At 41.8% G+C, this 15152-nt stretch overlaps 1 protein-coding gene across 1 annotated transcript; it reads right to left on the reverse strand.

Annotated features, from left to right (window-relative positions):
- Positions 1–1598: 1598 nt before the first annotated feature.
- On the reverse strand, positions 1599–14886 carry LOC114839869 (B-cell receptor CD22-like; the record flags this gene model as incomplete). Its single annotated transcript, XM_034294480.1, has 6 exons — positions 14825–14886; positions 10103–10182; positions 9593–9931; positions 5127–5369; positions 3215–3478; positions 1599–1633 (listed from the first exon to the last, which is right to left on the reverse strand). Coding segments are annotated over exons 2-6 (936 nt in total), but the record flags the coding sequence as incomplete, so codon positions are not given.
- Between the last annotated feature and the right edge of the window lie 266 nt (positions 14887–15152).

Genomic DNA, 15152 nt, shown 5'->3' on the forward strand with positions numbered 1-15152 from the left:
CTCAAAATAACTCAACACATAGCCATAAATGTCTAAACCGCTAGCAAAAAAAAGTGAGTACACCCCTAAGTGAATATGTCCAAATTGGGCCCAATTAACAGTTTTCCCTCCTAGGTATCATGTGACTCGTTAGTGTTTGAACGTCTCAGGTGTGAATGTGGAGCAGGTGTGTTAAATCTGGTGTTATTGCTCTCACACTCCCTCATACTGGTCACTGGAAGTTCATGGTACCTCATGGCAAAGAACTCTCTGAGGATCTGAAAAAAAGAATAGTTGCCATAAAGATGGCCTAGGCTATAAGAAGATTGCCAAGACCCTGAAACTGAGCTGCAGCACGGTGGCCAAGACCATACAGCGGTTTAAAAGGACAGGTTCCACTCAGAACAGGCCTCGCCATGGTCGACCAAAGAAGTTGGGTGCACATGCTCAGCATCATATCCAGAGGTTGTCTTTGGGAAATAGACGTAACAGTGCTGCCAGTATTGCAGCAGAGGTTGAAGGGGTGGGGGGTCAGCCTGTCTGAGCTCAGACCATACACCGCACACTGCATCAACACTGCATGGCTGTTATCCCACACCCTGCCCTCGCCCTCGGGTCTCTCCGACCCACCGTTATCCCGCACCCTGCCCTTTCCCTGGGGTCTCTCTGACCCACGGTTAGCATACCAGTTCCCCTCGCCCTCGGGTCTCTCCTACCCACCGTTATCCCGCGCCGTGCCCTCTTCCTGGGGTCTCTCAGACCCACCGTTATCCCACACCCTGCCCTTTCCCTGGGGTCTCTCCTACCCACCGTTAGACAGCACCCTGCCCTCGCCCTCGGGTCTCTCCGACCCACGGTTATCCCGCACCCTGCCCTTTCCCTGGGCTTTCTCTGACCCACGGTTATCCCACACCCTGCCCTTTCCAAGGGGTCTCTCCGACCCACCGTTATCCCGCACCCTGCCCTTTCCCTGGGGGTCTCTCCGACCCAAGGTTAGCATACCAGTTCCCCTCGCCCTCGGGTCTCGCAAGGGCGACACAAGTGTTAAAGATATGTATGATAACCAAAAAATATATATTTACAACACTTTATTCACGTACCTTATATATGATCATTCAAGTTATAAAAAATACTATTTGCAGTACATCAAATGTTGTAAGGAATTATTTAAGCTTTTGTTTTAACCGTGTGATATGGTATAATTTGTTAAATGAAATATCAGATATTAGGTGTATTTACATTTAGTGTTCCTGTACAATGGGGGAGAGTTTAGACGTCCATATTTATTTTCTCAGCTACACAGTATTTTACATGAGGAAAGTCTGGAATTATGACTGTAATACAATGTAACAGTAAATGTGTCCATTAGATGTAGCAGATAGTTACTTACATTGAACATCCACAGACAAAGTAGATGAGTTTAGACGTCCATATTTATTCTGAGCCTCACAGTAATATTCTCCACTGTCCTCAGATGTGATGTTAGTGATGCTGTAACTCTGTCCTGATGCTTTTGGTGAGGTTACAGTCTTCTTGTACCAGGTGTATTTGTCCACAGGTGGGTTGGCATCACTGCTGCAGGTCAGAGTCACTGAACTGCCCTCCACTATTTTACCAGATGGACTGACTGACACTGAGGTGTTCTTTGGTCCATCTGGAAGACATAAATATTATGAGCAATGGAGAACATAAAAGACATCACTACAATAATATATAGAATCACACAAAAGTGAGTACACCCCTCACATTTCTTTAAATATTTGATTATATCTTTTCATGTGAAGAAATGACACTTTGCTAAAATGTAAAGTAGTGAGCTGTCCCCTCAAAATAACTCAACACATAGCCATAAATGTCTAAACCGCTAGCAAAAAAAAGTGAGTACACCCCTAAGTGAATATGTCCAAATTGGGCCCAATTAACAGTTTTCCCTCCTAGGTATCATGTGACTCGTTAGTGTTAGAACGTCTCAGGTGTGAATGTGGAGCAGGTGTGTTAAATCTGGTGTTATTGCTCTCACACTCCCTCATACTGGTCACTGGAAGTTCATGGTACCTCATGGCAAAGAACTCTCTGAGGATCTGAAAAAAAGAATAGTTGCCATAAAGATGGCCTAGGCTATAAGAAGATTGCCAAGACCCTGAAACTGTGCAGCAGAACGGTGGCCATGACCATACAGCGGTTTAAAAGGACAGGTTCCACTCAGAACAGGCCTCAACATGGTCGACCAAAGAAGTTGGGTGCAAGTGCTCAGCATCATATCCAGAGGTTGTCTTTGGGAAATAGACGTAACAGTGCTGCCAGTATTGCAGCAGAGGTTGAAGGGATGGGGGGTCAGCCTGTCTGAGCTCAGACCATACACCGCACACTGCATCAACACTGCATGGCTGTTATCCCACACCCTGCCCTTTCCCTGGGGTCTCTCTGACCCATGGTTATCCCGTCACCCTCGCCCTTCCTGGGTCTCTCCTACCCACCGTTATTCCGCGCCGTGCCATCTTCCTGGGGTCTCTCAGACCCACCGTTATCCCACACCCTGCCCTTTCCAAGGGGTCTCTCCGACCCACGGTTATCCCGCACCCTGCCCTTTCCCTGGGGTCTCTCTGACCCACGGTTAGCATACCAGTTCCCCTCGCCCTCGGGTCTCTCCTACCCACCATTATCCCGCGCCGTGCCCTCTTCCTGGGGTCTCTCAGACCCACCGTTATCCCACACCCTGCCCTTTCCCTCGGGTCTCTCTGACCCACGGTTATCCCACACCCTGCCCTTTCCAAGGGGTCTCTCCGACCCACCGTTATCCCGCACCCTGCTCTTTCCCTGGGGTCTCTCTGACCCAAGGTTAGCATACCAGTTCCCCTCGCCCTCGGGTCTCGCAAGGGCGACACAAGTTTTAAAGATATGTATGATAACCAAAAAATATATATTTACAACACTTTATTCACGTACCTTATATATGATCATTCAAGTTATAAAAAATACTATTTGCAGTACATCAAATGTTGTAAGGAATTATTTAAGCTTTTGTTTTAACCGTGTGATATGGTATAATTTGTTAAATGAAATATCAGATATTAGGTGTATTTACATTTAGTGTTCCTGTACAATGGGGGAGAGTTTAGACGTCCATATTTATTTCTCAGCTACACAGTATTTTACATGAGGAAAGTCTGGAATTATGACTGTAATACAATGTAACAGTAAATGTGTCCATTAGATGTAGCAGATAGTTACTTACATTGAACATCCACAGACAAAGTAGATGAGTTTAGACGTCCGTATTTATTCTGAGCCTCACAGTAATATTCTCCACTGTCCTCAGATGTGATGTTAGTGATGCTGTAACTCTGTCCTGATGCTTTTGGTGAGGTTACAGTCTTCTTGTACCAGGTGTATTTGTCCACAGGTGGGTTGGCATCACTGCTGCAGGTCAGAGTCACTGAACTGCCCTCCACTATTTTACCAGATGGACTGACTGACACTGAGGTGTTCTTTGGGGCATCTGGAAGACATAAATATTATGAGCAATGGAGAACATAAAAGACATCACTACAATAATATATAGAATCACACAAAAGTGAGTACACCCCTCACATTTCTTTAAATATTTGATTATATCTTTTCATGTGAAGAAATGACACTTTGCTAAAATGTAAAGTAGTGAGCTGTCCCCTCAAAATAACTCAACACATAGCCATAAATGTCTAAACCGCTAGCAAAAAAAAGTGAGTACACCCCTAAGTGAATATGTCCAAATTGGGCCCAATTAACAGTTTTCCCTCCTAGGTATCATGTGACTCGTTAGTGTTAGAACGTCTCAGGTGTGAATGTGGAGCAGGTGTGTTAAATCTGGTGTTATTGCTCTCACACTCCCTCATACTGGTCACTGGAAGTTCATGGTACCTCATGGCAAAGAACTCTCTGAGGATCTGAAAAAAAGAATAGTTGCCATAAAGATGGCCTAGGCTATAAGAAGATTGCCAAGACCCTGAAACTGAGCTGCAGCACGGTGGCCAAGACCATACAGCGGTTTAAAAGGACAGGTTCCACTCAGAACAGGCCTCGCCATGGTCGACCAAAGAAGTTGGGTGCACATGCTCAGCATCATATCCAGAGGTTGTCTTTGGGAAATAGACGTAACAGTGCTGCCAGTATTGCAGCAGAGGTTGAAGGGGTGGGGGGTCAGCCTGTCTGAGCTCAGACCATACACCGCACACTGCATCAACACTGCATGGCTGTCGTCCCAGTAGGAAGCCCGTTCGAAAGATGATGCACAAGAAATCCTGCAAACAGTTTGCTGAAGACAAGCAGACGAAGGACATGGATTACTGGAACCATGTCCCGTGGTCTGATGTGACCAAGATAAACTTATTTGGTTCAGAGGGTGTCAAGCATGTGTGGCAGCAACCAGGTGAGGAGTACAAAGACAAGTGTGTCTTGCCTACAGTCAAGGTGGGACTGTTATGGTCTGGGGCTGCATGAGTCCTGCCGGCACCGGGGAGCTACAGTTCATTGAGGGAACCATGAATGCCAACATACTGTGACATATTGAAGCAGAGCATGATCCCCTCCCTTCAGAGACTGGGCCACAGGGCAGTATTCCTACATGATAATGACCCCAAACACACCTCCAAGACGACCACTGTCTTGATAAAGAAGCTGAGGGTAAAGGTGATGGACTGGCCACGCATGTCTCCAGACCTAAACCCAGACCTAAACCCTATCTGTGGGGCATCCTCAAATGGAAGGTGGAGGAGTGCACGGTCTCTATCCACCAGCTCAGTGATGTTGTCATTCCAGTGGTAACCTGTGAATCCCTGGTGAACTCCATGCCCAAGAGGGTTAAGGCAGTGCTGGAAAATAATGGTGGCCACACAAAATATTGACACTTGCCCAATGTGGACATTTTCACTTTTGGGTGTACTCACTTTTGTTGCCAGTGGTTTAGACATTAATGGCTGTGTGTTGTGTTATTTTGAGTGGACAGCAAATTTACACTGTTATACAAGCTTTACACTCACTACTTTACATTGTAGCGAAGTGTAATTTCTTCAGTGTTGTCACATGTAAAGATATAATCAAATATTTACAAAAATGCAAGGGGTTTTACTCACTTTTTGAGATACTGTACCTTCTATTGAAATACTCACATGTGACTATGAGTTTCTTCTCAGGTGAGAGAAGAGACTCAAGTCCTTTTACAGCACAGGAATAGTTCCCAGCATCCTCACTGCTGACTGGGTTTAGATGCAGACTTACTTCCTGGTTGGTGAGGAGTTGTTTGTTCCTGTACCAGATGTAGGTGTGGCCAATCAGAGTACATGTGGTGTTACAGGTCAGATTCACACTACCTCCATCTGTCACAGTGGCAGCTGTCATGTTCACCTGCAAATCTGAATTAGATAAATATTACACGCTGAGTTTATCATTGTAATAATGGCACCCAAAATTTTGAAGGAGTTACACATCTTTGTCAATGCATACAAGATAAAACAACAGAGTGTGAGAATTGATGAAGATCAGGTTTCTACAGTGAGAGGCCAACAATCACTTTGGCCTCTCTCCAGTGACTCATTGTTCTCTTCACCATTTGAAGAACTCTGCATTACTAACAAGAAAGTGTGTGTTTGAAAATGTAAAAAAAAAAATACAAACAGAACTAAAACACTCATGTTTCCGTTGATCATCTTTGAGATGCTCCTACAACTCAACTGGAGTCCACTGTTATGGAAGTTCCATCGATAAGAACTCTTAATGGTAGTAAGTGCAGAGTCAAATAAATATTGGCATTGTGCCCCGCTACACTCAAGGAGTCCGATCCCAGGATGGTGAAGAGCCTTGAACTGGGGGACTTCGTGGTGGTTTGGCGTCTCTCGGGACGTAATTTGTGAGGTCTATGAACCTGAAGTGGTGGACACTCTGTTAGCTAAGGAGGTTGGTCGCGGTGATCTCATCGGCCCATTTCACGCTTCTCCATTCTCACCGTTCAGGGTCAGCCCCATTGGCATGGCCATAGGCATCAATTGCGTATGGTGAGGTATTGCAGCTGCCATACCCTGGACTTTTTATAGAATTCTTACTTGTATTGCCGAATAATTCATGATTGATGCTTAACGAATATTAGGTTCATATTTACATCATATTTACTATTCATATTGCAGATTTTGAGTGTGTGTGTGTGTGGCGCGTTACGTATTGTACGTAGCTAACTGATGAACTATATTCCAGGCAGGAATACAATTTAAAGGCTATAGCTAGTTTGAATTTAACATCGATCAATGACACGCAAACAAAAACCAGAAAACAAATGAATACTTTTTTTTTTTTTAAATGTAGGCCTGAAGATGCATCTGCAATGCAGAACCTTTCTATACACCCTGTAGAGTACACCCTGTTAGACTCTGTTAGACTGGATGTACTCTACTTCCCAAAGACAAGCTTTTTTCAAGGCAATGTATTTATGGCTTTCTATGGCTTCCTCAGGTGTGGGGAATATACAACCTTTCGATCCTCTGTGTGATTTAATTATATGCCTGATTTAGTGATGGGAACGGGCATGTTTGAGAAATGTTTGAAACCTTCAAAGACTGATAAAGGAAGTGTGGGAACTCCAGTCTTCATATCTGCTATTTGTAATTCCTTCTATCCTTTTATTTCCACGTCTCGCTACCTGGTGCATCGACGAAATAGTGTAAGTAAAATAGCGCTAGCAGTTTCTGCACGACTGCTGGCGATGTGGGCGGTTGTCAGCTAAACACAAGTCCCCAGTACGGTCGTAAGCGCACTCAGTCGCCCGCAGGCGACTGTAGGGAACTAGACTACGTGAGACTGGTCAGTAACCTCCGTTCTAGACACAATTCAGGACAAGCGTGGGTTGTGTCATGATGTTAGCACGGCGTGCCTGGTTTTTGCCATCTTGTGATGCCGGTGTTGTTCTGGTAGCTACACAGTCGGGAGTATGGCGTTGGGCTACCCTATACGTGATCAGAACCTTACGCCTTGACTAAGTCATTATAATTTGCATGGCATAATAATTTAATAAATACTCCATTCTGACTTGACTCGTCTCAATGAATAAAAATTAAATGGGATGTGACAATACTGCCCATTCATTCTCTAAAGACAAAATGTGTTCCTTATCCTTCCTGCCCCCACTTGTGTTTTCCTCTAGGTGTTTACTCTCAAGGGGGTAGGGGAACATTGTAAAAGTCACTCTCAGACAGCTAGCCACATTCCTGAAGAACAAAGGACAGAAAACTTATTGGTTTAGGCAGATTATCAGATGGTCAGAGGACACAATGACATGTCACAAACAAAGACTAGATTTACATTCCAGGGAATAGAAAATCTGACATTTTAAACATTAGTTCAAGTAATTCCATAACACCACCTGTGGTCAATTTTAATGATTAAACATGATTTGTCACACACCTCTCCATATAAGGTTCCACAGTTGTTAAGGGCATGTCAGAGCAACAACCAAGACAAGAAATTGAAGGAATTTTCCATAGAGCTCTGTGACAGGACTTTTAAGGACAGATTTGGGGAAGGGTACCAAAACATTTCTGCAACATTGAAGGTCCCCAAAAACCATGTTGTCTCAAAAATTCTTTGAAGATTTTTGGAACCACAAGACTCTTTCTATTGCTGGCCACCCAGTCAAACTGAGCAATCGGGTAGAAATTCCTTGTTCAAAGAGATGACCAAGAACCCAATGGTGACTGACAGAGCCCCATAGTTCCTATCTGCTGATGAAAGAACCTACCAGAAGGACAACCAATCTTTGCATGTAATGTAGAGTGGCCAGATGAAATTCGCTCCTCAGTAAAAGGCACATGACAGCTGAGCCACCTAAACAACTCTCAGACCATGAGAAACAAGACTCTCTGTTCTGCTTCCTTGACCCTGGAATCCCGGATGTCAGTTTTGATGTTTTAACTATTTTTGATACAGACTCTGCTCACCATCTTTTGAGGAACTTGTATACATGTATTAATATATTGCTCCAATTGGTTTATTGGTCTGTGTGTGTGGCAAAATCCGGAATAGAACCAGCTAGGTGTCTTGTAGTGTCAACCTATTAGTAGAGTTTTTAGCCCTCTATTTTAACCTTAGGTGGTGTAATCCACACCCTACATGTGACAATGGCTGTGAGGCAAACGGGAGAAACTCCCCAAATACAGTTGGGTCAATTGTGAAGCAGCTTAACCAAGAACCCTCGAGGCAGTAATCTCTGGCAAAGGTGCTTCAGCATGGAAAAGGAACTTTTTTCCGTGGAAAAATATGCTATTCCACGTGTGTAATTATTAATTATTATGTTTTGAGTTAAATACACAATGTCTTGTTACACATGTAAATAAAACATTGGAAATATACTTATGCAGACAGCACACTTGGAATAGCATTTTACAGGATGGTTTGTTATGACCCTTTGTTTTTCCACAAGTGTAATAACCTATACCGATAAAGGATTTACCTGTGGTAAGACAATGTTGTTAATACAGTTGTGAATATGTTTGGAAGCGTTTGACATGTCTCTCTATTTGCAAATAAACTTAATTATCCCAAAATAATTTTGTCTCTGTACTTCCCCTGATCGATGAAATTGTCATCACAGTCTATACTTCTCATCATGAAACTTCACACGACCTGTGTAGTCTGGGTCCTCATTCAGGATCACAGTGTTATTATTTGCCCCCTTACTGAACCAGAAGGCTGATGTGACTGTACCACTGGGAAATGTGTAAGAGCAGGACATCTCCACTGTTGACCCCTTCAAGGCACAGATAATCTGAGTGGAGTATCTCACAGTCCAGTCATCTTCACCCACCACAAAAACAGTCACAAAACAGAAGCATATTAATAAAGCAATTAATTATGCATTGGAAATAGTTGGTATGTAACAGTATTGGAACTGTTCTTTGTGTTGTAATGGGGTGAATTATAGAAGCTCCTCCATAATGAACACAGATAAAATAAAGACTGATTCCAATGATGTGGCTTTTTCTGTCAAATATATTTTAAGGAATCTGACAGATTTGTGTTGTTTTATTATCCAGTCAAAAAATATTTCAAATGAACTGTTTTCTATTCCTGACGCACAGCAACGTCTCCACAAGCATGTCATGCATTTGACAGGTCTATATACTATCTCAGTATTAGGACTTTGTTACATAGATGGTTGCTTTAAATTGTAGCTTCTTAGTGGATCCTTCTGCTCATTTGACTGGGCCATAACAAGAGACATTATAAAGAATTTTGTCTGGGCTTTCCACACATATTTTTACAAGCGCATTGAAGAGGTAATGTTGGAATAACCTGAAATCTAACATTGTTTTCAGAAGTGTGCAAAACTCTAAATGTGTCTTGGATTCAGTGTGACTGATTATGATATATGAGTCAGATGTGTCACAACCATGTTATCACAAAATCATGTGGTGGTTTTGCTTAAAATATAATGTGACCCAAAAATGGATGACCTTAACAACCCATTTATCTCCGGAGTGCTTATCTACAGTACACAAAACTTCAATGTTTATTCAATATAAACAGTACATAAAAAAATCCAGAAATAACTGAATTAATCTTGACTGCAGTATAAATAATGTTACTGTACCTGTGACAGACAGATTGACTCCAGGAAGACCAGTATATTTGTATCCAACTGTAAAGAATCTAGACTTGTACACAGCCGAGTCACTCTTTCTCAAGTCTTTGATGGTCAGTTTGTGGCCATTCTCATCATCGCTATGGTAGATCACACGGTCTTTGTAGTCTGGGTCCTCCATTAAGTTTACAGGGTCATCATTTGGCCCCTTAGTGAACCAGAAGGCTGATGTGATTTGAAGACCACTTGGATACTTGTAGGTGCAGCTCAGCTCCACTGTTGACCCCTTCAAGGCACAGATACTCTGAGTGTAGTAGGTCACACCCCATCCATTCTGACCCAGTACCACTGAAACACAGTCACACAACACAATGGTACCATAATTAAATTAGTCTATTAGCAATTAAATAGCGATTCCTCCCCATCTTGTTGCTGTAGTTGCTGAGAAAAGATACCTAACAGAAAGCAACAAAAAACGATGTTTTCTCTGAAAAAAATTACTTCAAAATGAGCCCATACCTGTCAGAGACCAGAGAAAGACCACCAACAAACATTCTTTAGTTGCCAAGGCCATTGTTGTAAACTCCCGCACTGTAGTCCTAAAAATGCATGAACAATTTATTTTGTAGCTGGTGAATAAATTACAAGTGTGAGTTCTGTGTTTAACACATTTAAACATAGCCTAGTCAGGGTTTGAGGACTGTTAATTGGATAATAAACATATAATATTTATAGAATTTATCATGAATATAAAAGTGTTTTATTTCTTCTTATCAGGTGGTGGCCCTGCATTTTGAATAGAGACAGAATACTTCCCCTTCTGATCACTCATTATTATCTACATCAAGGTGATATTTAATGTTCCAGTGTTGTTAACTAAAACTCTGTATGAACACCAATAAGAAATGCAATATTTTTCAACCTCCTTCTCCCGTCACAAGAAAAAACATATACAGCAAGAATATAGCAAATAATAAAGCAATAAATACCACTATGAATTAGCAGCATTTTTAAAAGAGTGCTTAAACTAGCAGCAATATGGGTATTAGTATTGAATATTAAAGATCTGGTAGTAGTATGGCAATAATATACATAACAATGTAAACTAGCAGGAATTTTAGAGAGAATAGGAGTCTGGGTCATTTCACATCGTGATGATCTGGTAGAAACTGTTTACAGTTGGACTGTTCTGTACAGAATATTTCTATACTGGCAGTCTGGTGGATCTCAAGGGTCAGAACAGTCAATGGGTTGGGGGGACCCTGGTGTCATGAGACTACAGGGGATGTAGAGGAGTGTAGACAGTGAGACCCTTTAGAAGACCCCTGAGGTCAAAAACCATTGAGTTACTGTACCAGGATGTAATTCAGCCTGTCAGAAAACTCTCCATAGAACCCCTGTAGAACACTGTGAGGGTCCTCTAGGACAGACTGAATACACAACACTGTGAGGGTCCTCTAGGACAGACTGAATACACAACACTGTGAGGGTCCTCTGGGACAGACTGAATACACAACACTGTGAGGGTCCTCTAGGACAGACTGAATACACTGTGGATGTGATTTGCTGTTTGACAAGCCTCTTGAAGAACATCATGTTGACAGAAATGAGTGCTACAAGTCGGTATTTTTTCATTTCAGTTACTTTCTCTGTCTTGAGTACTGGGATGATGGTGGACATCTTGAATCAGTGAAGGAGAGATGACAGAGACCACTCCCCCTAGATGTCTGTTTGTCAGTTACAACATGTATGTTAACATCCATCTGTTTAAGATGACATGCAGAATGGTAAAAAACATTTCCCTGTTCTCCAGAAAAGTATACTTACTGTTATTGAGTGGAAACAAATTGATTCAAATGTATTTATGAAGCCTTTTTACATTAGCAGATGTCACAAAGTCCTTTTACAAAACACTTGGCCTTAACCCCAAGGAGCACCAGTAGTGTTGAATTTTTGTGGCTAGGAAAAACTCCCTAAGAATTGACCCAGGGTCAGAAGGGTGACCAGTCCTCATCTAGCTTTGCCAGGTGAAAATATTAAGATTACAATTGTAATAATTAATAAATGTGTGTGGGCTGAGTCTATAGTCTATTTAAACTTAGTCCAGGTCGGAAGCATGACCAGATGGACAAGGAAAGGGACAACACAGGGGAGGGGGAGGTGTCAGCACAGTGGCATCTGATATCGTCAGGCATCGTCTCGATCTGCAGCACAACCAGGTGGACTCTGGACAGGGACAGAAACAGGTCCCCCAAGCCAGGTACTCCGCAGGTGTGGGCCAGGACCCTTATGCCCTCTTAAGTTCAAAACGGGAGGAGACTGAGAAAATTCAAAAAATGCATTCCTCATATCAACAAGGATTTATAGTGGAGAAGGAGAACTGACCCTACTCCCCCAGCACAATAATGTAGCAGTGTAAGACCTTGGGACTGAGACAGGAGGTCCGGCGACACTGTGGCCCTAAACAGGGCCCAACAGGCAGGAATTCAATCCACCCACATTGCCAAGTATCAACCAAAGGGACACCCACCAACCGCAATCACCCTGAATGAGGGCCGAGTATTGCCAGCAGAGTACAGCACAATTGCACAAGTGCGCCACAGAGAGACAACAACATGCTATTGACTCTGACCCGAGAGCCATTTGGAGGGAGGGCATCCCAGTGGCGATGAGAGACCACCTGGCAAGACAGCAAGGGTGGACAGTGTCAAGCCTTTCTGGTTACTTTCACGCCCCTGGGCCAGGCTACACCTAATCATAGACCATGCTGTAGATATGAGCCTTTAGTAGACACATGAAATGTTGCACTGAGTTTGCATTTATAACTTTGATTGGCATATCATTCCTCAGTAGTGGAGCTCTATGAGAAAAGGTCCTGCCTCTGAATGTTTGTTTAGAGATTCTAGGTACAATTAAAAGTCCTGCATCTTGTGATCGTAGGTTACATGCAGGTATACATGGCTGGATCAGTGAGGTAAATAGGAGCGATGTATTGATTTATAGGTTAACAATAAAACCTTCAAATCAGCCCTAACCCTAACAGGCAGCCAGTGTAAAGAGGCTAGGACAGGAGTAATGTGTTTTTAAAAAAAAAATTGTTCTAGTTAGGATTCTAGCAGCCGTGTGCAGCACGACTACCAAATAACAGTCAGGGGACAAGTTGAAGGTGCAAAAGTGTCTTGTCCTTGTTGATCATTATTTGTTCTACTAATTCATTCCATTGACACTCCTGCTTAGATTTTGCTAAGTGTTTCAGATGGTCCTGCTGTTTTTGTTTATTTAGAGTGCCCCCTACTGGCATCTCAACATTACCGCACCATAATTGTTTAGCTTATTTATGTTACTTATTAATAACAAAATAACACACCAATGCTATAACCAATAAGCATATAATGCAAAACACACTAAAAATGTTACCAATGATGTCTGTAGTAGTGTAACTATGGAGGACTAAATGTGCCATGATATAAAATGAATATATATATATATATATACATGTAAATAATTAAACACTTAAATAATTAAATATATAAATGAATAAATACACATTGCATTTACATTGTTTACACTAACACATTTCATTTGGATGGTGTGAAGTTGTGTGTGGACTGTATGTTTTATGCTTGGAACACTGTGATTGGACACCATCAGATGAGGGCTGTCAATCATGTAGCACACAAACGAGTTTCATTGTTTCCTTGTCTTTATGGATACATCATTTGGTCGCTTTGAGAACTATTAAACCAGATAATTTATGTCGTTAGCACGTGGCCTTTTTTCAGTTAGGCTACTTTCATTATGGCAAGTGTATGATCAGGTGGAGGACTGGAGAAGTGGGTGTGGCTTGTTTTGCCAGGCTGCCAGCACCGATCTATAGCTCATAAGTAGGCGTAACCAATGATGTCTGTAGTAGTACAACAAAAGTAGGCCTCATGAACACGCCCCTGGAAGCAAACTGACTATAACCCCTCCCCACATACACACACAACCCTCAACTAGACACATCTATAACCCCTCCCCACATACACACACAACCCTCAACTAGACACATCTATAACCCCTCCCCACATACACACACAACCCTCAACTAGACACATCTATAATCCCTCCCCACATACAACAACCCTCGACTGGACACAATCTATAACACATTATTATTAATGCTCTTTCTGTTTGTTTTTCTTTCTTTTGTATAGAACAAATTCATTTTTTGTAGTGAAACTTGGCAATAAAACTCTTGCTGATTCTGAGAACGTTCATCATCACTGTGGCTTGCAATTCTCCTTGTAATATTTAATGTAGCGTGTCATCTGTACACATCAACTGGTTTCTTAGAATCCTGAAAGCGGATTGGTTTATAGCCACGGTATTAGAGAGAGTACAACGCAGGTGTGACATCAGATACATTTTTAGATTTCTAGTTGCTTTGGTATCAAGTGTGAATTCTGTGTTTAACACCTTCTAAATGTAGCCTAGTCAGGGTGTGGCGACATTAACATGCATGAAGGAGTTGATAGAAAAGTCTCACATTTCTTCTTTTGAAGGGTCCCTACATTTCACAAGAGACAGAAAATGATCCCTTCTGATCACACATCATCATCAACGTCAAGCAGATACTGAATTTTCCAAAGATATTAACTAAACCTCCACCCACAGGAATCTTAACATTACTGAAGCCTACAATCACACTTGATATGATGTCCTCATTCCGCTGGTCAATTACTAACCTACAGTTTATCTTCATATGATGTCCTCATTCAGCTGGTCAATTACTAACCCACAGTCTATCTTTATATGATGTCCTCATTCATATGGTCAATTACTAACCCACAGTCTATCTTCATATGATGTCCTCATTCAGCTGGTCAATTACTAACCTACAGTCTATCTTCAATAACCAGCCTACAGTATCTCTTCAAAATTCTGATATTACACTGGTTGAAATGTAATTGTGTTTTATCCTCCATGTCCAGTCAAAATGAATACACATCTAACTACACCATTTCACACATAGACAATTTAATGTCACTGTGATATAAGGTTCCCAGATCCCCAGAAATATATATGTAAACATCTGACTTGTTCAACTTCATGTACCAGAGACAGTATATCACACAAATACATGCATTTACATCTATACATTTGCACAGTACCTTGGAAAATACATGTCAACCACACGGGACAGGGGATCATGTCTACAAAACCAATCATTTAAATATACATTTAAAAGGATTTACTTACAATAACACTTTTCTTTTACGTTGTATGTTGAGGAAACAGAAACCGTTTGGGAGGTTTTTGGTTTGTGCTTCAGTTTTGTATTCAGTGACCATAGAGTTGGATAGAGGAATCCCTTGCAACAAACTCTTTTTTTAGCCAAGGTATGAACATATTTTTTGCAGACCTTAATAAAAGTTGTTGTAGAAAAAGTAGAAATGTACTAAAATACTATATTAAATGACTCTGTCACAGAATCTGTAATATCAAATATTTAAAAGTGGGCGTTTATACAACTCTATGTTAGGATACAAGATGCAGAGATGGCTTCCTTCCTCAATCACACAAGTTG

Source organism: Esox lucius, chromosome 9 (genome assembly GCF_011004845.1).
Source record: "Esox lucius isolate fEsoLuc1 chromosome 9, fEsoLuc1.pri, whole genome shotgun sequence".
In the NCBI taxonomy this organism is placed as follows: Eukaryota; Metazoa; Chordata; class Actinopteri; order Esociformes; family Esocidae; genus Esox; species Esox lucius.